At 42.3% G+C, this 26,677-nt stretch overlaps 1 protein-coding gene across 3 annotated transcripts in view; it reads left to right on the top strand.

Annotated features, from left to right (window-relative positions):
- popdc1 (popeye domain cAMP effector 1) overlaps positions 1-26,677 on the top strand; it is a 77,899-nt gene that overhangs the window by 23,683 nt on the left and 27,539 nt on the right. The window contains exons 4-8 of one of the 3 annotated variants that reach the window (XM_072246092.1): positions 747-768; positions 5,850-6,058; positions 11,388-11,512; positions 12,574-12,761; positions 20,963-21,071. In XM_072246092.1, coding sequence (XP_072102193.1) covers positions 747-768; positions 5,850-6,058; positions 11,388-11,512; positions 12,574-12,761; positions 20,963-21,071 — 653 coding nt within the window. Of the gene's footprint in view, positions 1-746; positions 769-4,969; positions 5,163-5,804; positions 6,059-11,387; positions 11,513-12,573; positions 12,762-20,962; positions 21,072-26,677 lie in introns of those variants that run through there. The other 2 variants (XM_072246083.1, XM_072246073.1) reach the window with 2 other exon arrangements.

Raw genomic sequence — 26,677 nt, 5'->3', positions numbered from 1 at the left:
CTCTCTGTATCACTAATACTTTATTCTGCATCCTCAATTTGTTAGTGTGGAAATCTGATTGTTCCCCTTTTTAGCAGTTACTGGATTTTAAATGTCCAAAATGAAGTCATAAAAATAATTTAATTAATAGATTAACATTTTCTTTTGATATTATTAGTTAATTTTTACTTGAAAATCTCAACGATTTCCAAAATCCTGAGCTTGGAATTAATATTTTTATCTGTAGTTACAACTTCTAGCTGAAGTATGAGTTAATAGACTGTGCATGAACAGTGTATGCACTTTCATAGTAGTGAGTAGTTTCTTCTCAAAGGCTTTACAATATAACCTAACAAAGAGCTTGAAAACAAAAGGCAAAATCATTCTGAAAAATATCATCTTGAGGGTTATTATTAAAATACTGCTTTGTAAATTGAAAGATGTTGAATATTCATTACAAAATTGGAAAATTGGTTTACTATTGTCACAGGTACAGTGAAAATCATTGTTTTGCATGTCATCCACACAAATCATTTCATCATGTCAGGACATCAAGGTTGTACAAACAAAATAAATAACAGGATGCAGAATAAAGAGTTACTGTTATAGAGAGTGTAATGAGGTAGATTGCAAGGGCAAAATTCCACCCTTATTGTACGAGACGGTCAATCATCTCACAACAGTAGGATAGAAGCTGTACTTGGTCTGGAGGTGCTTGCTTCCAGGTTCTTGTATCTTCTGCCCGATGGTGTGGGGTGGGGGGTGAGGGTGGGGGCGAGGAGTGCAATGGTGGTGTGTGATGGAGAGAGAGGAAAGAATATCCGGGTCTTTGATTACGTTGGCTGCTTCAGCAAGGCATCAAGAACTGAAGACCAAGTCCGTGGAGGGAAGGTTGTTTTCCATAATGTACTGAGCTGTGTCCACAACTCTCTGCAGTTTCTTGTGATCTTGGCAAACACTTTCCATATCAAGCTGCGAAGCATCTGCATAGGGTGCTTTTTATGGTGCATGAATGAAATTTGGTGAGTGTCAAAGGGAATACGCCAAATTTCTTTAGCTCCCTGAGGAAGTATGGGCACTGGTGCACTTTCTTGACCATGGCATCTATTTGATTGAACCAGGATAGGTTATTCATCATGTTCACTCCTAGGAAGCTGAACCTCTCATCCTTCTCAGCCTTAACGCCAACGATATAAACAGGAGCATGTGCAGTGCCCATTGCCTGTAATCAATAATCAGCTCTTTTTCTCTGCTGAGTGAAATGTTGCTGCTATGACACCACTAGGCTCTCTATCTCCTTCGTAAGCTGGACTCATCATTATTTCAGATACGGCCCACTATAGTGATATCATCTGCAAACTTGCCATTCAGTTTGCATGGGGTGTTGAAAATGGAAACTTGTGGGGCATTAGTGTAGTGAAAAATTATGGTGGAGGTGTTGCTGCCTGTTCTTACTGATTGCGGCCTATGGGTTGCAGTCACAGAGGGAGGTTTTGTCTCCAAGGCCTAGGGGCTTGGCGATAAGTTTGCTTGGAATTATGGTATTGAAGTTGGAGCTGTAGTCAATAAATCTGTAATAAATCAGTTGCTGCTTTCATTGCACTATAGAAGTCGCATTTAGCTTTAACAGGTAAATTCTTTTCTTCTCCATTGTCATACCTGATTTCAATTCAGTTAAGCAGAAGAAGGGTCTTAACCAAAAACATACATACTCTATTTTTCAGTACCCACTTTGTTCCACAAACCACCCACTCTGCTTCCAGTGCAATTAATCTCCTCTGTAACCCCACTTGACTGATTGTAAGGAAACCATCTGGTCCATTGAACCATACTAGGTCTTAGTCTTAGCTTTAGAAATAGTACAACTAAAGATGCAATGCATTGCTACAGGGATGGATCAATCGGATATGTTCATAATTTTCCCTCTGTAAATGGGTTGTGAAATTTAGTTCTCAAAACACCATTAAAAATCCCAGAATCACAAATGAAGTGCAGAACACTTACTGAAAGCTAGCAATTAGAAGGTCACATCTGTCTGAGAAGCGGCTTGAAATTGCCTGCCATCACAACAGGTCAAAGTAGATGCTTTCTTTGGCTCTTCACTCAACCTCAGACATCTGGACAGTGAAGATGCATACATCAGGATGCTCTTCATTGACTACAGCTCAGCATTCAATGCCATCATCCCCTCAAATCTAATCAATAAACTTCAAGACCATGGCCTCACTATCTCCTTGTGTAACTGGATTTTCGATTTCCTCACATGCAGATCCCAGTTAGTTCAGATTGGCAACAACATCTCCTCCACAATCAAGACAGGCGCACCACAAGGCTGTGTGCTCTACTCACTTTATAATTATGACTGTGAGGCTAGGCACAGCTCCAATATCATATTTAAGTTAGCTGATGACACCACAGTCATTGGCCGAATCTAAGTGGTGATGAATCAGCATATAGGAGGGAGATTGAAAATCTGGCTGAGTAATGCCATAAAAACGACATCTTACTCAACATCACCAGGACCAAGGAGATGATTATTGAATTCAGGAGGATGAAATCGGAGGGTCCATGAGCCAGTTCTTGTCAGGGATCAGAGGTAGAGAGGGTCAGCAACTTTAAATTTAAGTTTGCACAGATTCAGCATGTCATCTACAGCTATGACAAACTTCTACAGATGTGCGAAGGGGAGTATATTGACTGCTTGCATCACACCAATGCCCATGATTAGAAAAGCCTCCAAAAAGTAGTGGATGTGGCCCAGACCATCACAGGCAAAGCCCTCCCCACCATTGAGCATATCTACATGGAACGCTGTCACAGGAAAGCAGCATCCATCATCTCTCTTCTCAATGTCGCCATCAGGAAGAAGGCCCTGTACCTCAGGACCCACATGACGAGATTCAGGTACAGTGATACCCCTTAACCATCAGGCTCTTGAACCAGAGGGGATGACTTCACTCAACTTCACTTGCCCCGTCGGTCCAGTTTCCTCCTCCTGTAGTTGATAATCACTTCCTTGGTCTTCTTTACACAGAATGAGAGATCATTGTGGCACCACTCAGCTAGAGCTATATTGTTAAAAATATAAGGGCCTGTTTAAAAAAAAAAATCGAATAACTGATGCTTGTCTGTGTTAAAGTGTGGAATTTGGAGTTTCTTCTCACAGCATGGTTTGGGTCATGTCCATAATTTTAATTTAATTTAAGTCTTTATATATAGTTTTACATAAATTCTACTGTACTTTAAAAAAATTCCTGTAAACACCTGCAAGAAAATGAATCTCAAGGTACTCTGGGGTGACATATATCAACTTTGATAATATGTTTATTTTGACTTTGACTTTCATAATTTGATGAAAAAGTGCTTGGATTCTTGGATCTTCTCTGCAAGATTTCTCCCACTTATGCATGTAGAAGAAAAATCACTTGGGAAAAAAATGTTTGTCCCTCTTCTCTGATGCATAACCAGGAAACACTGGACAACTAAGATATTGCTTCCTGAATACTTTTGGGAGTATCTTTTGGATTTTGTGCTGCTAATCATGAAAATCACTAAGAAATATCCCTATCACATACTTGTGCTTTAAAATTGCCCGTATTTGTTATTTCAAATAATTCAATTAAAAGAGTGCCCACAAAGTAAGCTGTGAAGTTTTATATATTGCCCAGGCATGCCTGGGCATGCTTAGGCAGGGCAGATGCTGCATGGCAGGGCAGGTTTTAGAAAGGCTATAAATTTCTGTCATGGATTTGGATATTTGAGACAGATGTTTCCCAGAATAACTGATGCCAAGATTACTGAAGGCATTTTTGTTGGCCCACAAATTAAACAGGCCATCAATGACGGACAATTCAAAGAACTTCTAGTGGAACTGGAGAAAATCGCATGGAAGGCAATTAAGGATGTTAATAAAAATTCTCTTGACAAATATATAGCACCAAACTACGAGCAGTTGGTTGAGAACATGCTTCAAGCGTACAACACCATGAAGTGCATCATGTCGCCAAAGATTCATTTTCTGCATTCCTATTGAGTCTCCTTCCCTGCAAATCTTGGCGCTGTCAGTGACAAGCATGGTGACAGGTTTCACCAGGACATTGCGGTCATGGAGAAGCAGTATCAGGGCAACTGGGATCCATCAGTGCTGGCTGATTATTGTTGGACACTTAAGCGAGAAGCCTCAGACACCAAGTACAAACGAAAATCATCAACAAAACTGTTTTAGCTTATTTGAACTATTGTACAGCATCTGCATTGCTATGCAATTAAATGCATTATATTCAATGATAGTCAATTTCTTATTTCTCCAAATTTCTATGTGATACAAGTGGTCTGAACATAGAATAGTACAGCACAGTACAGGCCCTTCAGCCCACAATGTTGTGCCGACCCTTAAACCCTGCCTCCCATATAACCCCCCATCTTAAATTTTGAGGCAGGTTCGATGTTGTCATTTAAAGTTAAATTGGATCGATATATGGACAGGAAAGGAATGGAGGGTTATGGGCTGAGTGCAGGTCGGTGGGATTAGGTGAGAGTAAGAGTTCGGCACGGACTAGAAGGGCCGAGATGGTCTGTTTCCGTGCTGTAATTGTTATATGGTCATATGGGTTACATGGCTAAATTCCTCCATATACCTGTCTAGTAGTCTCTTAAAATCAGATTCGTGTTCAGCTCCAAACGATTTACCATAGGAAAAAAATACTCAGGAGCAACACTTTCGAAAAAGAAGTTGTTGTCCAGTGTAATTTTTTTTAATATATTGCCTGGAATTGAGTTTCACGTTTTTATATCTCTACTAACCCGGTCCATCCTCTATATGACCTTAGGCACACCTGTTAGTTTGAGCTCGCAACGGTCCCGCGCCCACCTATCGATGGTGGGCGGCAGGGATCCCGGTCAGTGAGCGTCGGGGTTCCGCGCCCAGCTTTCAAACGGGCCGAGCGTAGTCCCAGCGCGATCTGTCAATCAGTGTTCGTCTCGTACGCGCTGAGGTCTGCCTCCTGCCGTACAGCTCTCATGTCCATTTTAGTCAATGCTCAGCATTGCGCGTAGGGTTTTCAAAAAATTCCTCTCTCCCGTCTCCTACGTTATTTGGTATCGAGCCTTTTTGTTTGGAGAACAGATCTCACCCACCTGAAACTTTCTGCATCTATTCTGGGCTAGCTGACGGCTTTTAGAAGGTAAAGTTTGTTTGATTTTAATGAAGTTTCTTCACCGCCCCCTCCCCCAACCTAAGTGTGTGTTTGCAGCACAGACCCAGTGGATAAATTTAGAAGGAAAGTTAAGAAGGCAGTTCGCACAAAGGACAGCAATTGGCACAGTGTGGGTTTCTTTTTTGTGGGAAAGTGTTTAGTGGGAGTCAGGGTTGTACTAATTAGACTGCAATCGGTATACAGAGGTGCATGTTTTGGATGAGGCAGTGTTGAGGAAGGACAGATGCGGGAGCCGTGGACCGTCATCGCCTGCCATTCCTACGAGGGAGTGCGAATGGGAGATAACTAACACGCTGCGAGCTAGCACCGCAACCGGGGAACGGAACCAGACCTGTAGTGTGGAAATCACTATTTGAAAAGGCTCACTTATTTATAACAAAGTTGCATGCACATCCACTGGAAAATGCGTCAATATTTTGCTAGCCGCTGTACTGCAGTGGCTTTTAGAACGAAGGCCTTTTTGTGAATTCCTGTTAAAATGTGTCGGAGATTTGCTGCCGATGGTCAGCGCCTCTTCCGACTCCGGGGCTGGGGTTCAATTGGTCGGTTCTGGGTGAGTTCACTAGCTCTGCCACCACAAGCTGGTACATCTCTGCTCGATGTTTTCAGATTTGTCAATATGAACGTTACCCCAGACTATCCCCGGATCCTCAGCTTCATGGTGAACACCACATCGGTAACTCCGACCTATGATTTCGGCAATGCGACGGGGCTGCTTCCCGGTCAGACGGCGAGCTGCGACAACTGGAAAGAAATACACCATTTGACCTTTCACCTCGCTAACATCTGCTTCGCCATCGGGCTGCTGATTCCCACCACCGTTAAGATCCACATGATTCTGCTCCGCGGCATGATAAGCATAGGTAGGTGCGGTGTTGGAGGGACAGCAACTGGAAACCGGGCCGCTATCACCGGAGGTCGCACGGCAGGGTGGAAGGGGCTCCGCCGATTCTGGCATGACAAATCATAAGTAATCTCATTGCTGCAAAATCTTCTCAATTAAGCGTTGTTATGGGCAAATTCTTGAAATCATCAACTTCAGGGTTACAAAGGTAGTCCCAAAACTTTCTCAGATGACATGAGATGGAGGACCTTCACTAGCAGGTTACTATGATTGTGTGTAGAGTCAGTGGGTACAGAGATGAAGTTCATATTCCAAATGCTGGCATGCTTAGAATTTGAAGTTTGCATTTGGGAGGGCCAGAGGACCTTCACTGACAGATTAGAAGCACATGAGAGCAACCAGACTATAGGAGTAGAAAACAGGAGGAAGATGCAGAGTGAAGAAAGGCAGATGTAGCTTGCAGAAATTAACATGGTGCAATCCAACAAAGCCTGTGGTTTAAACCAGTTGGAAGTGAAAAATATCCACAACACACAAATTGTTCCTGCCTTCAGCAGTACTGCTCTGACTTTGTGGTTCAGATGTAGTTGGCTATTTTCATTGCCGATTACCTGGTATGGATTTTGTTCATTCTATTGCATGACTCAAAATTCACAGATTTGTTCAAATTTGCTTTAGCCAAATGGGGCAGACCATCTCAATTGATCCTACAGCTATTGACAGCTTATATTTATCTGAGATCTCATTCCTTCCTCCAAGTTAACCTGAGGTTCTGTAGAAAATGAGGTGTTTTCTTTCAATAATGCTTCTGGAGGTGATATTAGACAGGTACAACACTGACCTTATAACCCACCCATTTTTAATCTTCATTGGAGTCAATGGTGGTTGTCCGTTGTGTCCAATGATGACAGAAAACCTGTGTGGGAGGGTTTTAAAAGTGGAAAAACCATTGCACTGCGACAGTTTCTTTTTCTCAATGGTAAATCTGTGGAATTCATTGCTACAGGTGGCTTTGCAGGCCAGGTCATTGGGTATATTTATGGCAGAGGTTGAAAGATTCTTCATTCATCATTGCATCAAGGGCTACAGGGAGAAGGCAGGAGACTGGAGCTGAAAGGAAAATGGATCAGCCACAATGAAATGGCAGAGCAGACTCGATGGGCCAAATGACTCAATTCTGCTCTATATTTTATGGTCTTATAACCTTAGAAGTCCAGGCCCAGTGATACGAGCAAGCATCACAAAGCCAATAAGCAGGTTGTTAAAACAAGTATTCATCCCAAATCATGATTTCCTTTTGATGAATTGCCAACTACCCACAACATTACAAGTCAGTAACCTCCATCATTACTCAGGTGTCATAAGGCTACTATGACTCAATGCAATGTGAATCATTCCAGTTGATGTGTGATAAAGATCAATAGAATGCTGACTTGTTTGTTAGCTTTTGAAGTAAGATTGAAAATTATATGTTAAAACAACAATTGTTCAAGGAATTGTTAATTGGGATAATTGTTCAAGAATAGTAATAGGGATAATCCCAGAAATGATAGACATGTAAGTGGGCAAACTACTGGAGAGAATTCTTAGAGACAGCATTTGAGCATTTGGAGAAACAAAACCATGGTGACCAGGGCTAGTAAGAGTGGTTTTATGAGGGGCAGGTCATGCCTCATGAGCCTGGTTGACTTTTTCAAGGAAGTGTCAAAACATATTGAAGGTAGAGTGATGGATGTAGTGTGTATGGATTTTAGTAATTGTTCCCAAAGTCAGGAAGCATGGGATCCGGGGAAACCTGGCAGCTTGGATTTGGAATCGGCCTGCCCACAGAAGGCAGAGGGTGCTAGTGGGTGGAGCATATTCTGCCTGGAGATCCGTGACTAGTGGTGCTCTGCAGTAATCTATTCTGAGACTGTTTTTCTTCATGATTTTTATAAATGTCTTGGATGAGGTGGGCTGGTAAGTTTGCAGATGAACAAACCTTGGTGGTGCTGTTGATAGCGTAGAAAGTTGTCCTAGGTTACAAGGGGATGTTGACAGGACACAGAGCTGGGCTGAGAAGTGGCATAGTTCAGTCCAAAAAAGTGTGAAGTGATTCACTTTGGAAGGTTGAACTCGATGCCAGAGTTCAACGTTAATGGCAGGATTCTTAGCGGTGTGGAGTATAAGAGGGATCTGGGATCCAAGCCCATACTTAAAGATGCCATGCGAGTTGACGGGGTGGTTAAGAAAGCATAGGGAGTGTTGGCCTCCATTAATCTGGGGATTGAATTCCAGAGCCATAAGATAATATAGTTCTCTGGTTAGACCGCTCTTGGAGTATTATGATCAATTGTGGCTGCCTCCTTATAGGAAGGATGTGAAATCTTTTGCCAGGATGCCGAGATTTACCATGCAGTTACCTGGATTAGAGAGCAAGTCTTACAATGAGCTAGGCCTTTTCTCTTTGATAGAGTTCAATAAGGTGATAAGGGACATAGACAGAGTGGACAGCCAGCGACCTTCTCCCAAGACAGAAATGGCTAATACATCAGAATCAGAATCAGGTTTATTATCACTAGCAAGTGTCGTAAAATTTGTTAACTTAGCAGCAGCAGTACAATACAATATGTGATCATTTAGAAAGAGGAAAAAAGAGATAAATAAATAAATAAATTACAGTAAGTTTTAGGAATTGTGTGGCAGAGGGGAAGAAGCTGTTCCTGAATCGCTGAGTGTGTGCCTGCAGGCTTCCGTACCTCCTACCTGATGGTATCAATGAGAAGAGGGCATGTCCTTGGTGATGGGGGTCCTCAATGATGGACATTGCCTATCAGAGGCACCATTCCTGAAGATTTTTGGGTACTGCGGAGGACAGTACCCAAGAAGGAGCTGATCAATTTTACAACTTTCTGTAGCTTCTTTCAATCCTGTGCAGTAGCCCGACTCATACCTGACAGTGATTCAGCCTTTCAGAATGCCGTGCACAAAAACACTTTTTGAGTGTTTTAATTGACAAACCAAATCTTTTCAAACTCCTAATGAGATATAGTCACTGTCTTGCTTTCTTTATAGTTGCATCAATATGTTGGGACCAGGTTAGATCCTCAGACATCTTGACATCCAGTAATTTGAAATTGCTCACACTCTCCACTTCTGATCCCTCTTATGAGGATTGGCTTGTGTTCCCTCATCTTACCCTTCCTGAAGTCCACAATCAGCTCTTTCGTCTTACTAACATTGAGTGCCAGATTGTTGCTGCGATACCACTCAACTAGCTAATATATCTTGCTTCTGTACATATTGTCATCTCCATCTGAGATTCTACCAACAATGGTTGTACCATTAGCAAATTTACAGATGGTATTTGAGCTATACATATCCACACAGTCATAGGCATAGAGAGAGTAGGGCAGTGTGCTAAGCACAGACCCCTGACGTGTGCCAGTGTTGATTGCCAGCGAGGAGGAGATATTATCGCCAGTCTGCACAGATTGTGGTCTTCTGGTTAGGGAGTCAAGGATCCAATTACAGAGGGAAGTACAGAGGCCCAGGTTCTGTAACATATCGATCAGGACTGTGGGAATGATGGTGTTGAACACTGAGGTAGAATCAATGAACAGCATCCTGACATAGGTATTTGTATTGTCCAGGTGATCTAAGGCCTCATGAAGAGCCATTGAGATTGCATCAGCCGTTGACCTATTGTGGTGATAGGCAAACTGCAGTGGGTCCAGGTCCTTGCTGAGGCAGGAGTTCATTCTAGCCATGACCAACCTCTCAAGGCATTTCATTACTGTAGATGTGAGTGCTACGGCGTGATAGTCATTAAGGCAGCTCACACTACTCTTCTTAGGCACTGGTATATTTGATGCTTTTTGAAGCAGTTGGGAACTTCCGAACGTAGCACTGAGAGGTAGAAAATGTTCTTGAATACTCCTGCCAGTTGGCACAAGTTTTCAGAGCCTTACCAGGTACTCCACTGGGGACTGCCACCTTGCGAGGGTTCACCCTCCAGCCTGACATCTGCCTCTGAGACAGAGGTCACAGGGTCGCCAGGTGCAGTGGGGATCCTTATAGCTGCAGTTATAATTAATTTCAAGGCAAGCATGGAAGGTGTTGAGCTCATCTGGTAGTGAAGCATCGCTGCCATTCACGATGTTGTGTAATGTCTTCCAAACCCTGTCGGAGTTTTGTGCATCCAGTGTTGCCTCCAACCTCACTCGGAACTGTCTCTTCGCCCTTGAAATAGCCTCTGCAAGTCATACCTGGTTTTCTTGTCACCAGCCTTAAATGCCACAGACCTAGCCTTCAGCAGACGACGTAACTCCTGGTTCATCCATGGCTTCTGGTTTGGGAATGTACAATAGTCTTTCTAGGCACACACTCACCCACACAGGTTTTGTTGAAGTTGGTAACAACTGTGCCACGCTCATCCAGATTCGAACATAAATCCCGATATACATGGGGACATAATTTTAAGGTGATTGGAGGAAAGTAGAGTGGAGATGTCGGGCTTAAGATTTTTACACACAGTGATGGCGGTGGGGGTAAAGGCAGATACAGTAGGGACATTTAAGAGACTCTTAGATAGGCACATGGATGAAAGAAAAATGGAGGACTATGTGGGAGGGAAGGGTTGGATTGATCTTGGAGTAGATGAAAGGGCTGGTATAGTATTAAGGGCTAAAGAGCCTGCACTGTGTTGTGCTGTTCTACGTTCTATGTATAGTAATTTGTTTCAGGTAATAATTAAAACACTAGTTCAGATAATGAATTAACTTACAAAAAGTGACAACAGTGCACGGTTGTTCTCTTCTAAAGTCACACACAAAATGCTGAAGGAACTCAGCAACTGAGGCAGCATCTATAGAGGGGAATAAACGGTCAAGATTTTTGACCAAGTGCTTTCATCAGGACTGGAAAGGAAAGGGGAAGAAGAAAGAATATGAAGGACAGGGTGTTGGGATGGCAAGGACTACAATCTGACAGGTGATAAGGAAATCCCGATGAGGAGGAAGGTGGGTGGGTGTCTGAGGGGGATGAAATAAGAAGCTGGGAGGTGATAGGTGGAAAAGGTAAAGGGCTGAAGAAGAAAGAATCTGATAGGAGTGGAATTCACTGCCTGCTCTTCCACATTGCTTGGAGATAACTATTTGCAATCTTATTATTTATATTCAATTGCCATAGATTGGAGAGAACGAGTACATTAAGAATTTGTATGATTGGTTCATCTGAAGTTATTGGTAGCTTTGCATCCTCCTTTGTTATATTATCTCCAGTTATTTTGTGGTACTTTGCACTGGTACAAATCTGTGTCACTCTCACAGGGATTTTGAGTTGACTGAACTTTGTTTTCATGTTCACAGGCTGTGCACTCTTCATTGCCTGGGCAGTATTTTACCGATGTGCTTTAGACATTGTCATCTGGAACTCAGTGTTTCTTATTCTCAACATGATGCATTTAATCTATCTGTTGTACAAAAAGAGGCCTGTAAGTATAGATAACTGAGCTTTCAATTCCATTTATTTTCTGTGCTTCGTTCATACCTTTCCCGTGGGCTGTTAAAAATATTCTGCCTATTACATGGAACTTGATCCATATGAAGCCTCTTAAGGCAAAGCACTTGCAGTTTCTATAAATCTATTTCCATTATGATAAAAAGATTCCTGATTACTTTCACCTACTTTGAATATTGCCCTTCTTTTTCCTCTGAATAAAACTTTTTGCTTGAATTAGTACTTTCTGGACTGTTGAAAGTTATTATCAATTGTCACTTTAAAATATTCATCCCACTACTTATCATGGTACTTGTGCAATGCATTTCTATATTTATATTCTGGAGCAGTTCACTTACATATCTGTCATTTCTTAAATATAACTGGAGCCTATATTGGGGTCTAGCATTGTACACTCATGATATCGAGAAGTTTATGCTGGGTGATAGAATGTTTTCCACTTCAAGAACTCAGTAACACAATCAAGTGCTGTCAGATCATGCACTGGATTTTAAGGGTGGAGGTGGAAATTGTTTCTATCCTTCTATAAGTACTCGGTGCCCCCATTTTGGCCACTCTTTGAATCTTTGTGATATATGACAAAGAAATCTGAAGAAAATGCATATCATTGGATCAGCTAGAGTCAAATAGAAAATAGGGCAGAAATTGTCTTACACTGTTTGTGATGAACACATAATTAAATAGTGACTGTTACATTGGGCCCCCTTCTGTGAAGTTGATATCAGCAAGGGAAATGTGGAATACACACAAAATACTGGAGGAACTCAGCAGGCCAGACAATACCTATAGAAAAACGGAAACAGTTGGTGTTTCAGACTCTTCATCAGGACTCTTCATAAAACATTCTCTTGTATGTTTTCTTTGCTTTGCACCGTGTGTCTTCCTGACCATAATCTTCAAGACATTATAGTTGGCCAATTATATCTAAGCAATAATTCAAAACAGTGGTCATTGATAAAATACTTGAATTTACAGATTTCTGCTGTACTGAATTCACTAAATTGCACTTTACCCAGTCAAACTATCTCATTACAGATAAAGCTTGATAAAGAGCTCAAGGTACTTTACAGAAGAATGTTTGAGCCACTTCATGTTCCTCCTGATTTGTTCCAAAGACTCACTGGACAGTTCTGCAGTATTATGACTCTTAAAAAGCACCAGACCTACGCAGCGGAAGATAAAACATCTGTTGATGACCGACTTAGTATCCTGCTTAAGGGAAAGTAAGTCCAGAGCAAGTTCTCCTGTTTCTTTTTTAATCAATCACCTCAGTTGTCTTTTCTTCAGAATTTCTTAATGATGTGTCTATAGAAATAATTTTTGAAGCAAATTTGAACGGCAAGGTCCCTCAGCAGCAGAAGACTGAGGGAGAAAAATTAGTTTGGAGATAAGATTAGCATCCTGCTGTTGTATGAGAGCTTTCACATCCACCTGGAATGGCAAGGCACTTGGGCATTTTATTTGGAAGATAGCATGCTGTCGGTAATGTGCAAAAAAACCCGTGTGATCAGGGGTTCCCAGCCTGGGATCCATGGTCTTTTTGCTTATTGGTATTGGTCCATGGCATAAAAAAGACTGGGAACCCCTGCTCTTAGATTATGGTTTCTGATCATGAATAGAGCTTGAAATCTCTGATGGGTAAAAATGTTACCTAAGGCAATGTAAGGTTTTAATTTTTTATACTTACAAGGTGGTTTTCATCAAATATTGTTAGATCCAGTTTATTCAATTAATGATATAAATTGAAAGCTATTCAGACCAAAATCATGCGCAATCAGAGGGAGGGGGAAGATGAGGCAGGCGCCTCACCCCAATAGCCATTAATCATATACAACTATTCGAGCATGGACTCTTCTTGCATAGTCTAACTATTCCTTCCCCACCATCATTAAAGATGTGCTTACAAAAGCCAACATATGTAAATTCCTGCATATGTCTCAGGTTCAAAGTTCAGAGTAAATTTTATTATCAAAGTATATATATGTCACCACATACAACCCTAAGACTCATTTTCTAGTGGGTATACTCAACAAATCTATATAATAATAACTATAACAGGATCAATGAAAGCTCAACCAGAATGCAGAAGAGAGCAAACTGTGCAACAAATAAACAGCAACAAATAATGAGAACGTGAGATGAAGAATACTTGAAAATAAGTTCATTGACTGTGGAAACATTTCAATGATGGGATAAGTGAAGTTGAGTGTAGTTATCCTCTTTCGTTCAAGAGCCTGATGGCTGAGGGGTAGTAACTGTTCTTGAACCTGGTGATGTGAGTCCTGGGGCTCTTGTATGTACTACCTGATGACAGCAACAAGAAGAGAGCATGACCTGGGTGGTGGGGGTCCCTGATGATGGATGGCTATGACAATGTTTCATGTAGATATGCTCAATGGTGGGAAGGGCTTTCCCCACGATGTCCTGGGCTGAATCCACTACTTGTTGTAGGATTTTCCATGCGAAGGCATTGGTGTTTCCCCACCAGGATGTGATGCAGCTAGTCAATGTACTCTCCACTACACACCTATTGAAATTTCTCAGAGTTTTAGATGTCATGCCAAATTTCCGCATACTCTTAAGGAAGTAGAGGCAGTGCTGTGCTTTGTTTACAATTGCACTTCCATGCTGGGTCCAGAACAGATCCTCTGAAATAGTAACATCTAGGAATTTAAAGTTGCTGTCCCTCTCTACCTCTGATGACGACTGACTCGTGGACCTCTGGTTTTTCTCTCCTGAATTTTATAATCATTTCCTTCCTCTTGCTGACATTGAGTAAGAGGTTGTTGTTATGACACCACTGAGCCAGATTTTCAATCTCCCTCCTATATGCTGATTCATTACCACCTTTGATTTGACCCACAATAAATAAAATGTTCAGATTATGGAGAGTTTTGTGATGATTGGATGAAATATGTTCTTGGGATAAAGGCAGTAACTTGTCATTAATTACTTGTATTTTGAAAAGTTCCCAAGAGTGCTTTAGGGAAAACATGTTATAGATCAGGGGATTCCACCCTGTGATCTATGGACCCCTTGCTTAATCGTATTGGTCCATGGCATAAAAAAGATTGGGAACCCCAGTTATAGATGTAGTCTTGAGTCTTATTTTCTTATCGAACTTCACAATTAGCAGCATTCAGTGTTGGCTCCCTTGAAAACGAAGATGGTTTGAAGTGAAGCAATTTTACAGTCATTGGATCGGAATGGGACCTTTTGCAAGTTGGTTGTTAATTTCCCCTTCTATTCTCCAGCACTCTGGGACTATATGTGGTTCATTTATACAGTACCAGAAATACAGAAAGTTAGATCCCAAATGCTTGTCAATTGAGGAGTGGGGATAAAATGTGAAGTGATAAATCCACAAAATTTCAGAGGGCTGGCTTATAATTGAAAGTCTGAAATTTTACACCTTCCCTGCTCGGTATTTCTAGAGGAAATTCTGCAAGGTGAACAGCAAGGCCAACTACATAGGAAAGAGAACACAGAGCCAATCCTGGTGTATTCCTAGTTTCACTGCGGCAGCATGGGACCAGGACACACACTGCGCCGAACCACCACTCCACACAAAATCGCCACCCCTGCAATTCGAGCCCAGTTCCCTGACCCTGACACTGCATCTGTCTGAGTTCAAACCCCTGACCAATCTGCCCAGCCACTCACCCTCTCTTGTGAAGTCATACCATATCATTCTGAGAGGGAATGGGTGGGTAAATGGGAAGGTGAAAAGATTCAGTTTAGTTTCTAAATGAGCGGAAGGGGCAAGTGAGTTTCTTCAATGATCTACACAGACTACGGAGAGCTTAGTTAAATCACTGCAGATTTTGTTTCAATCTGGAGAATTTAGAATACAGAAGTGAGAACGTGATACCTCAGTTATTTAGTACAGAGTAGTGGGATATTTCAAGTAGTGCAGTGCAGCATTTGTCAATAGATGACTGAAAGGTCCTTTGCAGAGTTACTTATAATCTTTTTGACTTAATTCCAGTTCTCTGCTTTCCAGCTTTGGCGGAAAGCAAAGGACAGACCAGTTGAGAAGGAAATCCAGAAGATGCACGTAAGAATGCGGGACGTGATTTGTGTAATGCAGAGAGCCATGAAGGAAGGATGATCTGTCCTTTGGTGGCTGCTGATTGTTGGCTGTGCAGACCTGAGTTACAAAACATTGGGATTACAGAGGTCCAAACTTGAGAAGGTTGTACAGGACTTTGTGGAACAACAGAACAGATTTGATACCAGAGGTGAAAGGTTTCAATTCAGAGATTGAGTTGCATCAGTTTGGTTTATAGAAATACTGAGGTGTAGGAACTTGGCCATTCCTTCCTTGGGTCTGCTGTACCATTGAATATGATCATGACTATTCATCCACTTCACGACTTGGTTCCTGCCTTCTCCCCATCTCCCTTGATCCTGTATATTAATTAATTTACCTAACTGCTTTCAAGTATTTAGTACTGTCTGTTTGTAGCATAATCCCATTGAGATCTCTTGATGAAGGAATATGGAGATGGTTCCACGTAGAGAAATTATTTTCTCTGTTATGGGATTGTTCAAATTACATTTATTATCAAAGTATGTATACTTAATGCAGCCTTGAAGTTCGCCTCTTTACAGGGAGCCACAGAACAAAGAAACCTAGTAGGACCCTTTAAAACAAAAGAACACCCAATGTGCAGGGGGATTAAAAAAAAACAAATCATGCAAACAATAAAAGTGAGCAAATAGCACTCAGAGATGAAGCTCATGATTCAACTGATTCAAGAGCCCGTTAGTTGCAGCCCACAGCTTCAGTTCGGTGCAGAGATGAGTAAACCTCGAGGAGCAGTGAGCTGAACTGGCCCGTCCCTCACCTCCAGCCTCGACACCTTGATTTTATTTCTCAATTTGGCCCGGCACTTAAATTGCCCAAACCTCAGGTTGTTCCTCGCTTTTGGACCGGGGCACTGCTGCTTTGATAGGCTCCTGGGCCCGAGGCCTACCATCCCGATTCGGCCCATACCCACCCTTTCCAATTTGCACTGCAGAGTAAATTTAAAATTAGAGCTTTCTAGGAGGAGGATTGTGAAGAGATTTTAACCATGGAGTAGTGCACATTGGCAAAACTTTCTCACAAGGACGGAGCAATAAATATATTTCGAAAGGGGATCGCTGCAGCCAGTGATGGCCTATCTGAGTTATGGAAAAGCCTCTCACCTAATTTTATTCCAGCATTAAATACTTGACTAGTTACCCCCAAAAAGGTGGTGGTGATCCACTCTCTTGTATGACTGCAGGTTGAATGTACCCATACAGTGACGTTGGATTGGGTTAGGTCAAGCATTAAGGAAGAAATAGAGATGTATATCCAAGTCAGGCTAATGTGTGACTGGGAACGGAACGTGCGACTGCTGGTATTTCCATGATCCTGCTGCCCTTATTCTGGTTCAGGGACCGGCAAAGAAGCCGTATCAAAGTGTTGCATTGCATTGCACAGATGGTACACATTGCTGCAGCCAGGGTGTGTTGAGTCAAAGATTGGAACTGAAGTTAACATTGAGGAGGATGGCAGTGGACTGCCAGTGGGCAGGTTGAACATGCGTATGAGCAACATTGAACTGTGTAATTACATGCTTGGCCACAAAGAAAGATCAGAACTGAATGCCACAGGTCTAAGGCCAGTGCAAGAACTGATGGACCCAGGCGTATATGTTCATAAACCGTCAAAGGTAGGAGAGAGTGGTTAGTGAAGCCTGTGAATTTTAAGCAGAGGTGTGGAGTACAAAAATATGGATTTTACATTGGAATTGTACAAATGCCATAGCTGGAATATTGCTTCCATTTCTAATAGCCACACTTAAGGATGTGGCAGTCTCAGAGAAGATGTAGAAAATATCAAAAAAAAATAATTCCTGGGATGGTTTAGGAGCACAAGGAGAGAGAAGACCAAGGAGATTAGGAGAAATGGAAGAGCGAGCAAGAATACAGGAAGGAGAGACCAGTGAAACTTGGGGAGGTGCAGGAGAGAGATGCCAGCTGGGCATGGATGCTCCAGAGGAGAGAAAGATTGGGGAACACAGGGACTGATTAGAGTCTGAGGTGAGTGTGTGATAGAGATGGTCAGGCCACACTTAGATCCCCTCCAGTTCGCCTACCAGCCCCGACTAGGAGTTGAGGATGCCATCGTCTACCTGCTGAACCGTGTCTACACCCACCTGGACAAGCCAGCGAGCACTGTGAAGGTCATGTTTTTTGACTTCTCCAGTGCGTTCAACACCATCCGCCCTGTTCTGCTGGGGGAGAAGCTGACAACGATGCAGGTGGATGCTTCCCTGGTATCATGGATTCTTGATTACCTGACTGGCAGACCACAGTACGTGTGCTTACAACACTGTGTGTCCGACAGAGTGATCAGCGGCACTGGGGCTCCACAGGGGACTGTCTTATCTCCCTTTCTCTTCACCATTTACACCTCAGACTTCAACTACTGCACAGAGTCTTGTCATCTTCAGAAGTTTTCGGATGACTCTGCCATAGTTGGATGCATCAGCAAGGGAGATGAGGCTGAGTACAGAGCTACGGTAGGAAACTTTGTCACATGGTGTGAGCAGAATTATCTGCAGCTCAATGTGAAAAAGACTAAGGAGCTGGTGGTAGACCTGAGGAGAGCTAAGGTACCGGTGACCCCTGTTTCTATCCAGGGGGTCAGTGTGGACATGGTGGAGGATTACAAATATCTGGGGATACGAATTGACAATAAACTGGACTGGTCAAAGAACGCTGAGGCTGTCTACAAGAAGGGTCAGAGCTGTCTCTATTTCCTGAGGAGACTGAGGTCCTTTAACATCTGCCAGACGATGCTGAGGATGTTCTATGAGTCTGTGGTGGCCAGTGCTATCATGTTTGCTGTTGTGTGCTGGGGCAGCAGGCTGAGGGTGGCAGACACCAACAGAATCAACAAACTCATTCGTAAGGCCAGTGATGTTGTGGGGATGGAACTGGACTCTTTCACGGTGGTGTCTGAAAAGAGGATGCTGTCTAAGTTGCATGCCATCTTGGACAATGTCTACCATCCACTACATAATGTACTGGGTGGGCACAGGAGTACATTCAGCCAGAGACTCATTCCACCGAGATGCAACACAGAGCGTCATAGGAAGTCATTCCTGCCTGTGGCCATCAAGCTTTACAACTCCTCCCTTGGAGGGTCAGACACCCTGAGCCAATAGGCTGGTCCTGGACTTATTCACTGGCATAATTTACATATTACTATTTAACTATTTATGGTTTTATTACTATTTATTATTTATGGTGCAACTGTAATGAAAACCAATTTCCCCCGGGATCAATAAAGTATGACTATGACTATGACTATAGACGTGTGAGAAGCTGAGAAGTGCGACTCTGCTGTCTGGGTATGTCTTGACTGGTTTCTCTTAACTCACCCAAACTAGTGTGTAACATAATGAGTTATGTTCTTTCAGGACCTTCTCAGATTTAATCAAACTGGCATGATTGCATTTCCACCAGTTTTATGGTTAGCTATAGATTATTATTGTTTTGTTTGGGTGAACTATTTGGTTACAATTGGTTTGACAATAGACAATAGGTGCAGGAGTAGGCCATTTGTCCCTTCGAGCCAGCACCGCCATTCACTGTGAACATGGCTGATCATCCACAATCAGTATCCAGTTCCTGCCTTATCCCCATAACCTTTGATTCTGCTATCTTTAAGAGCTCTATCCATCTCTTTCTTGAAAGAATCCAGCGACTTGGGCTCCACAGCCTTCTGGGGCAGAGCATTCCACATATCCACCACACTCTGGGTGAAAAAGTTCTTCCTCAACTCCGTTCTAAACGGCCTACCCCTTATTCTTAAACTGTGGCCTCTGGTTCTGGACTCACCCATCAGCGGGAACATGCTTCCTGCCTCCAGCGTGTCCAATCCCTTAATAATCTTATATGTTTCAATAAGATCCCCTCTCAGCCTTCTAAATTCCAGAGTATACAAGCCCAGTCGCTCCAATCTTTCGACATATGACAGTCCCGCCATCCAGGGAATTAACCTTGTGAACCTACACTGCACTCCCTCAATAGCAAGAATGTCCTTCCTCAAATTTGGAGACCAAAACTGCACACAGTACTCCAGGTGTGGTTTCACTAGGGCCCTGTACAGCTGCAGAAGGACCTCTTTGCTCTTATACTCAATTCCCCTTGTTATGAAGGGCAGCATGCCATTAGCTTTCTTCACTGCCTGCTGTACTTGCATGCTTGCTTTCAGTGACTGATGTACAAAAACACCTAGATCTCATTGTACTTCCCCTTTTCCTAACTTGACTCCATTTAGATAATAATCTGCCTTCCTGTTCTTACTACCAAAGTGGATAACCTCACATTTATCCACGTTAAACTGCATCTGCCATGCAATTGCCCACTCACCCAGCCTGTCCAAGTCACCCTGCATTGAAAGGCGCTGCTCCAATCAGAGTGCATTCCTGGCCCAGGAGACCACGTGGTTTCCTTCTGCACCATAACAATTCCATGGTACTTTGTACTGCCTGTCGTTGGGCACATTGCGTGTGAACCTTCAATCATTCTGGCTGGTGTAGAGCGTTCTGTCACGCTCCTGATGTGCTTTAACACATTGTGCAAAAGCTCTGAGGTATCAGTCAACAGAGGCTACCCAGTCTCCAACCTGTTCTTGTGACTGCTGCTTTGGTGAGGCTGCTCCAGTTAACTTTTTGTGGTATCATTATCTCTGGATGTTAGTGGCAGTGGACTTGGTGATGGTGATGCCACCAACAGAGATGGTAAAATCCCAGTTTTACCATTCTGATGAAGAACCATGACCTGGAGTATTAACTATACTTCTCTTCCAACAAATGGTGCTTGTTCTGCTGAGTGTTTCTGGTTTTTAATTCTTACAGTAGTTCATTAAGTGTGACAAATAGGCCAGAGGACCATTTGAACAAATTAAATTTCCTGATATGTAAATTGATAGATTATCAGGTATAAATAGGATAAATGCAGGCTTTTTCTACTGAGGTTGGGTGAGATGAGAACTGGAGGTCATGAGTTAAGGGTGAAAGGTGAAATGTTTAAGAGGAATGTGAGAGGGGTCTTCTTCACTCAGAGTGTGCTGAGTGTGGGAGGATCTGTCAGTGGAAGTGGTGAATGCATGTTCAACTTCAACATTTAAGAGAAGTTTGGGTAAGTGCATGGACGGGAAGGATATGAAGGGCTATGGTCCAAGTGCAGGTTGACCAGATTAGGCAGAATAGTTTGACACAGACTAGATGGGCGAAGAGCCCGTGTCTGCACTGTAGCACCCTCTGACTATGACCCTGGAACTAAAATTTCAGAACTGAGATTATTTCATCTGAACTGTTATATGATTGCTCTTCCCCAGTTGATAAGACGTACTTAAAGCAACTCTTTAACTTGACAGGATGAAAGTTTCTTATCGTGGACACTTCCTGCACAACATTTACCCCACTGCTTTCATCGACTCACCGGAATTCCGATCAACTCAATTGAACAAAGGAGAAAAATTCCAGGTAAAGCGGAAGTTTTCACCATTTCAGGGTCGGCATGGTTAACGTACTTGGAGTGACTAAGAGTGAAGAAGTCGTTGCTGATGACTGGAGATATCAAGGTTGATATTGAAGTGCTTAAGATTGTAAAACACTTTGTTGTATGATCTCAAGGGATTGTGCTTGCATGGTCTGGAAATATATGGAGACACGAGACTGCAGATACTGGAATTTGGAGCAATGAACAATCTTCATGAGGAATTTAATGGGTTGAGCAGCGTCTGTGAGGGGGAGGGAGCACGATGGAAGGAACTGTTGGAGTTTTGGTTCCTGATGTTGGGTTTTGACCAGAAACATTAGCAATTCCTTCCCCACTCACAGATGCTGCTTGACCTGCTGAGTTCCTTCAGCAGGTTGTGTGCTGCATGTGGAAATATTTCTTTGATATCAATGTGTGTGAAACAAAAGCAGAAAACACTGTTAACACACAGAATGTCGAACTGTATCTGTGGAGCCAAGAAAAAGATTGCGGTAAAGAAGATCAGAATTTTCCCATCTCTTTTTGCTTATCCTACGGAGTTTTCCAGGATTTTCTTGAATTATGCTTCTTAGGCACTCTTTGTTAGTTTCCTGGGATTAAGCTCTAGATTGTTAGAATGTATGGAACTATTCATTGTCAGCCACATACAATAAACAACAACCGCATCCAGAAAACAGTAGCAGACACCAACAGAATCAACAAACTCACTCGTAAGGCCAGTGATGTTGTGGGGATGGAACTGGACTCTCTGATGGTGGTGTCTGAAAAGAGGATGCTGTCCAAGTTGCATGCCATCTTGGACAATGTCTCCCATCCACCACATAATGTACTGGTTGGGCACAGGAGTACATTCAGCCAGAGACTCATTCCACCGAGATGCAACACAGAGCGTCATAGGAAGTCATTGCTGCCTGTGGCCATCAAACTTTACAACTCCTCCCTTGGATGGTCAGACACCCTGAGTCAATAGGTTGGTCCTGGACTTATTTCCTGGCATAATTTACATATTACTATTAATTATTTATGGTTTTATTACTATTTATTATTTATGGTGCAACTGTAACGAAAACCAATTTCCCCCGGGATTAATAAAGTATGGCTATGACTATGACTATGACTACACCAAACACATCCAGAAAACAGTAAAACAACCACCACATCCAGAAAATCCTTCTTAAAATTTGTATTTTAATAACTCCCTGTTCCTTTGCACCTAATTCTTACACAAAAGAGCAGGTGTGTTTTCTCAAACTTCTGTAGACCAACTCCCTTGCGAAGCAGTGTCTATGCAGATGCAGTCTGTTCTCCTTCCTGCACAGAGCCATAATCTCCAGCTCAGTCCTGAAAGCCCGGCTGAGCTGTTTTGAGTCATTTTTGAATCCACTCTTCCAGCCAGAATGGAAAGATTTTCAAGCTGCTGTTTATAGATAGCGTCTGGCATGACGTAGAGTCATAGAGCGTTGCAGCACAGAAACAGACCGTTTGGTCCATCTAGACCATGCTGAATAATTATTCTGCCTAGTCCCATCAATACGCCTCTGGATCTTAGCCCTCTATACGCCTCCCATCTATGTACTCCGTCCAGGGTTGCTACCCATGTCACGTGCTAGGAAGATCATACAGTCTAATACGTGGCTGAGGAGATGTGGTGGTGAGGGGAAGAGGGTGTCAGATGTTAGGTTCATTGGGCTCTGTTCTTGGGAAGGTGGAACCTGTACAGATGGGACAGTTTGCACTTGAACCAGAGGGGGACTGTTATTGTTGTGGGAAGGTTTGTTACTCCAGAGTACTAGAGAAGATAGTGGAGTGGTTGTGGGGAAAGATATTGTTAAGTCTACATCCAGTCAGGAATTGAAAGGTTGAGCGTGGTGAGACTAATATTCTGCGTTGTGCGTATTTCAATGCAAGGAGTACTGTAGGAAAGGCAGATGAGCTTGGGGTGTGGATCACACCTGGAATTATGATATTGTAGCTATTAGTGAGACTTGGTTGCAGGGCTCCATGATAGAGCAGGAGGGGTGGTGTTACTAGTCAGGGAAAATTGTCACAGCAGTGCTCAGTCAGGACAGACTGAAGAGTTTGTCTACTATGTGGATGGAATTGCAGAATAAGAAAGGGATGATGGTGTTAATGGGATTATATTACAGCCGGCAGGATTTAGAGTAGCAAACTTGTACAGAGATTGCAGATTGTTGCAAGAAACATAAATTTGTCATAGCAACACACACAAGGTGCTGGAGGAACTCAGCAAGTCAGGCAGCATCCTTGGAAATGAATGAGCAGTTGACGTTTGGGGCTGAGACCCTTCATCAGGACTGGAAAGGCAGGGGGAAGATGTCAAAATAAAAAGGTGAGGGGAGGGGAAGGAGGATAACTAGAAGGTGATGGGTGAAGCCAGGTGGGTGGGAAAGATAAAGGGCTAGAGGGGAAGGAATTTGGTAGGAGAGGAGAGTGGACCACAGGAGAAAGGAAAGAAGGAAGGGCACCAGGAGGAGCTGGTAGGCAGGTGAGGAGACAAATTAAAGGCCAGAGTGTAGGAATAGAAGAAGGAAGGGGCAGGGGAAAATGACCAGATGGAAAAATTGATATTTATGCCATAAGGTTGGAGGCTAACTAGGTGGAGCATGTCTTACCAATGTACAAGAGGCCACATTGGGAGCACCGGATACAGTAGACAACCCTAACAGATTGACAGGTGAAGTGTTGCCTCACCTGGAAAGACTGTTTGGGGCCACAAGGGAGGAGGTGAGTGGGCAGGTGTCACACTGTGGCCGCTGGCAGGGATAAGTGCCAGGAGGGAGATAAGTGGAGAGGGATGAATGGACAAGGGAATCACAGCGGAGAGTTGGGGGGGGTCAGGTAAAGGTGTATTTGGTGGTAGGATCCCACTGGAGATGGCGCAAGTTGTGGAGGATGATGTGTTGGGTCCAGCAGCTCATGGGGGGGTGGGGTGGATAAGGACAAAAGGAACTTTATCCTTGTTAAGCTGGTGGGAAAATGGCTGAATGCAGATGTTGGGAAATGGAGGAGATGCAGGTGAGTTCGGCATCAGTGGTGGAGGAAGGGAAACCGTATTCTTTGAAGAAGGAGGACATCTGTGATGCCCTGGGAAGGAAAGTCTTACACTGGGAACTGAAGCTGCAGAGATGAAGGAACTGGGAAAATGGGATAGCATTTTTATGGAAGACAAGGTGGAAAGAGGTAGAGTCAAGATAGCCGTGAGAATCAGTAGGTTTATAAAAGATGTTGGTAGACACTTTGTTTCCAGAGTTCAAGGCAGAGACTGAGAAAGGGGAGGAAGTTGTCAGTTATGGACCAAGTGAATTTAAGGGCAGGGTGGAAATTGAAGGCAAAGTTAATGAAATTTATGAGCTCTGCATGTGTGCATAGCGGGTGATTTTAACTTTCCACATATTCTTTTCAACTCTTTCTCCCTCTATGCAATGCATTGTCTCTTCAGGAACCATGGCACACATCTGGGAGTGAAGCATCATAGCCATTCATGATGTTAGGTTTTGCCTTGTGGGGAACATGAGGGTGAATTTCTTCCCAGAGTTTCAAGAGTGCAGAATGGTTTGCCAGCGGAAGTGGCAGATATGGTTTTGAAATTTGGAATGGTACATGGATGGGAAGGGTATGGACAGCTATGGTTTGGGTGGGACTAGGCAAATTAAGAGTTTGGAATGGACTAGATGGGCAAAGCGTCTCTTTCTGTGCTGTAGTGACCTGAGGCTCAAATCATCCAAGTATTTTTTAAATGTTGAGATCAAACCCACTGACAGCTTGTTCCACATTCTCACTGCCCTTTGAGTGAAAATGTTCCCCCTTAAACATTTCACCTTTCACCCTTAGGGCATGTCTGAGTCTCATCCACCCTCAGTGGAACAACCCTACTTGCATGTGCCTATTCAGTCTTTCACTGTAACTCAGGTCCGCAAGTCCTGGCAGCGTCCTTGTAAATGTTCTCTGCACTCTTTTCTTTTCTTTTTCAATCTTTTTATTAATTTCAAAATATAGAAACAAAACATAGCAATAATACAGATAATATGAGATGTATTGTTACATTTAAAAAAGAGTAATTGCAAAACCAAATAGTGGAAATTACCAAAACTCCCATACATGTAGAACTGATCACGGATAATATAAAGCAAAAAAAAAGGAAAAAGACAAAAAAAAGAAAAAAAAAACCCATCCCAAAAGAAAAAAAATAACTAAACTAAACTAAAAGACTTGGGCAAAACTAACAACTTAAAAATGGAAAAGAAGAAAACCTCAGCGTCGATGCCTCCATTCCCCTCCAACAACAGTACAGAGAAATAAAACCAGTTTGGAAATGATCAAATTACATCAAATGAAAATGCTGAATAAATGGCCTCCAAATTTTTTCAAACTTAGTAGAAGGGTCATAAACTGCACTTCTAATTTTCTCCAAATTCAGACACACCATAGTTTGTGAAAACCAATGAAATACTGTAGGAGGGTTGATCTCTTTCCAATTCAACAAGATGGACCTTCTAGCTATTAAAGTAAGAAATGCAATCATCCTTCGTGATGAAGAGGTTAAATTATTTGAGTCTATCATTGGTAGTCCAAAGATAGCAGTAATTGGATGAGGTTGTAAGTCTATATTTAGGACCGTTGAAATAATATCAAAAATATCTTTCCAATATTTCTCCAACAAGGGACATGACCAAAACATGTGAGTTAAAGAAGCAATCTCAGACTGGCATCTGTCACATATTGGATTAATATAAGAGTAATAACGAGATAGTTTATCTTTGGACATATGAGCCCTGTGAACTACTTTAAACTGTATCAACCTATGCTTAGCACATACAGAGGATGAATTCACCAACTGAAGAATTTTTTCCCATTTTTCAGTCGGTATATTAATCTCAAGTTCTCTTTCCCAGTCAGCTTTAATTTTATTAGAGGCATCAGGACATAAATTCATAATTATATTATATATAATTGCTATTACACCTTTCTGAGAAAGATTTAAGTCTAAGATTTTTTCCAAAGTGTCCATTGGATATGGGTGTGGAAAATTAGGAGAGACAGTAATTAAAAAGTTTCTAATCTGTAAATATCTAAAAAAGTGAGATCTGGGTAAGTTATATTTATTAGAGAGTTGATCAAAAGACATAAAACAGTTATCCAAGAATAAATCGCGAAAAGATATTATACCTTTGGTTTTCCAATCAAAGTAAGCTTGATCCATCATGGAAGGTTGAAAAAGAAAATTTGATATAATGGGACTTGCTAGAATGAATTGATTAAACCCAAAAAATCTTCGGAATTGAAACCATATATGTAAAGTATGTTTAACTATTGGGTTATTCATTTGTTTATATGATTTAAAATAAGTAAAAGGAAGTAAAGTTCCTAAAACCGAACCCAAGGAAAACCCTTGTAATGAATTAGATTCAAGATTTACCCAGTGAGGGTTTAAAGATGCGTCCAAATCTTGTAGCCAAAATTTTAAATATCGAATATTAATTACCCAATAATAGAATCTAAAATTTGGGAGGGCAAGTCCCCCCTCCTTCTTGGATTTCTGTAAATATCTCTTACCTAACCTAGGATTTTT

The sequence above is a fragment of the Mobula birostris genome, chromosome 2 (genome assembly GCF_030028105.1).
Source record: "Mobula birostris isolate sMobBir1 chromosome 2, sMobBir1.hap1, whole genome shotgun sequence".
Lineage (NCBI taxonomy): Eukaryota > Metazoa > Chordata > Chondrichthyes > Myliobatiformes > Myliobatidae > Mobula > Mobula birostris.
Note: the sequence above shows the minus strand (reverse complement) of the source record. Positions and strands in the feature narration are given on the sequence as shown.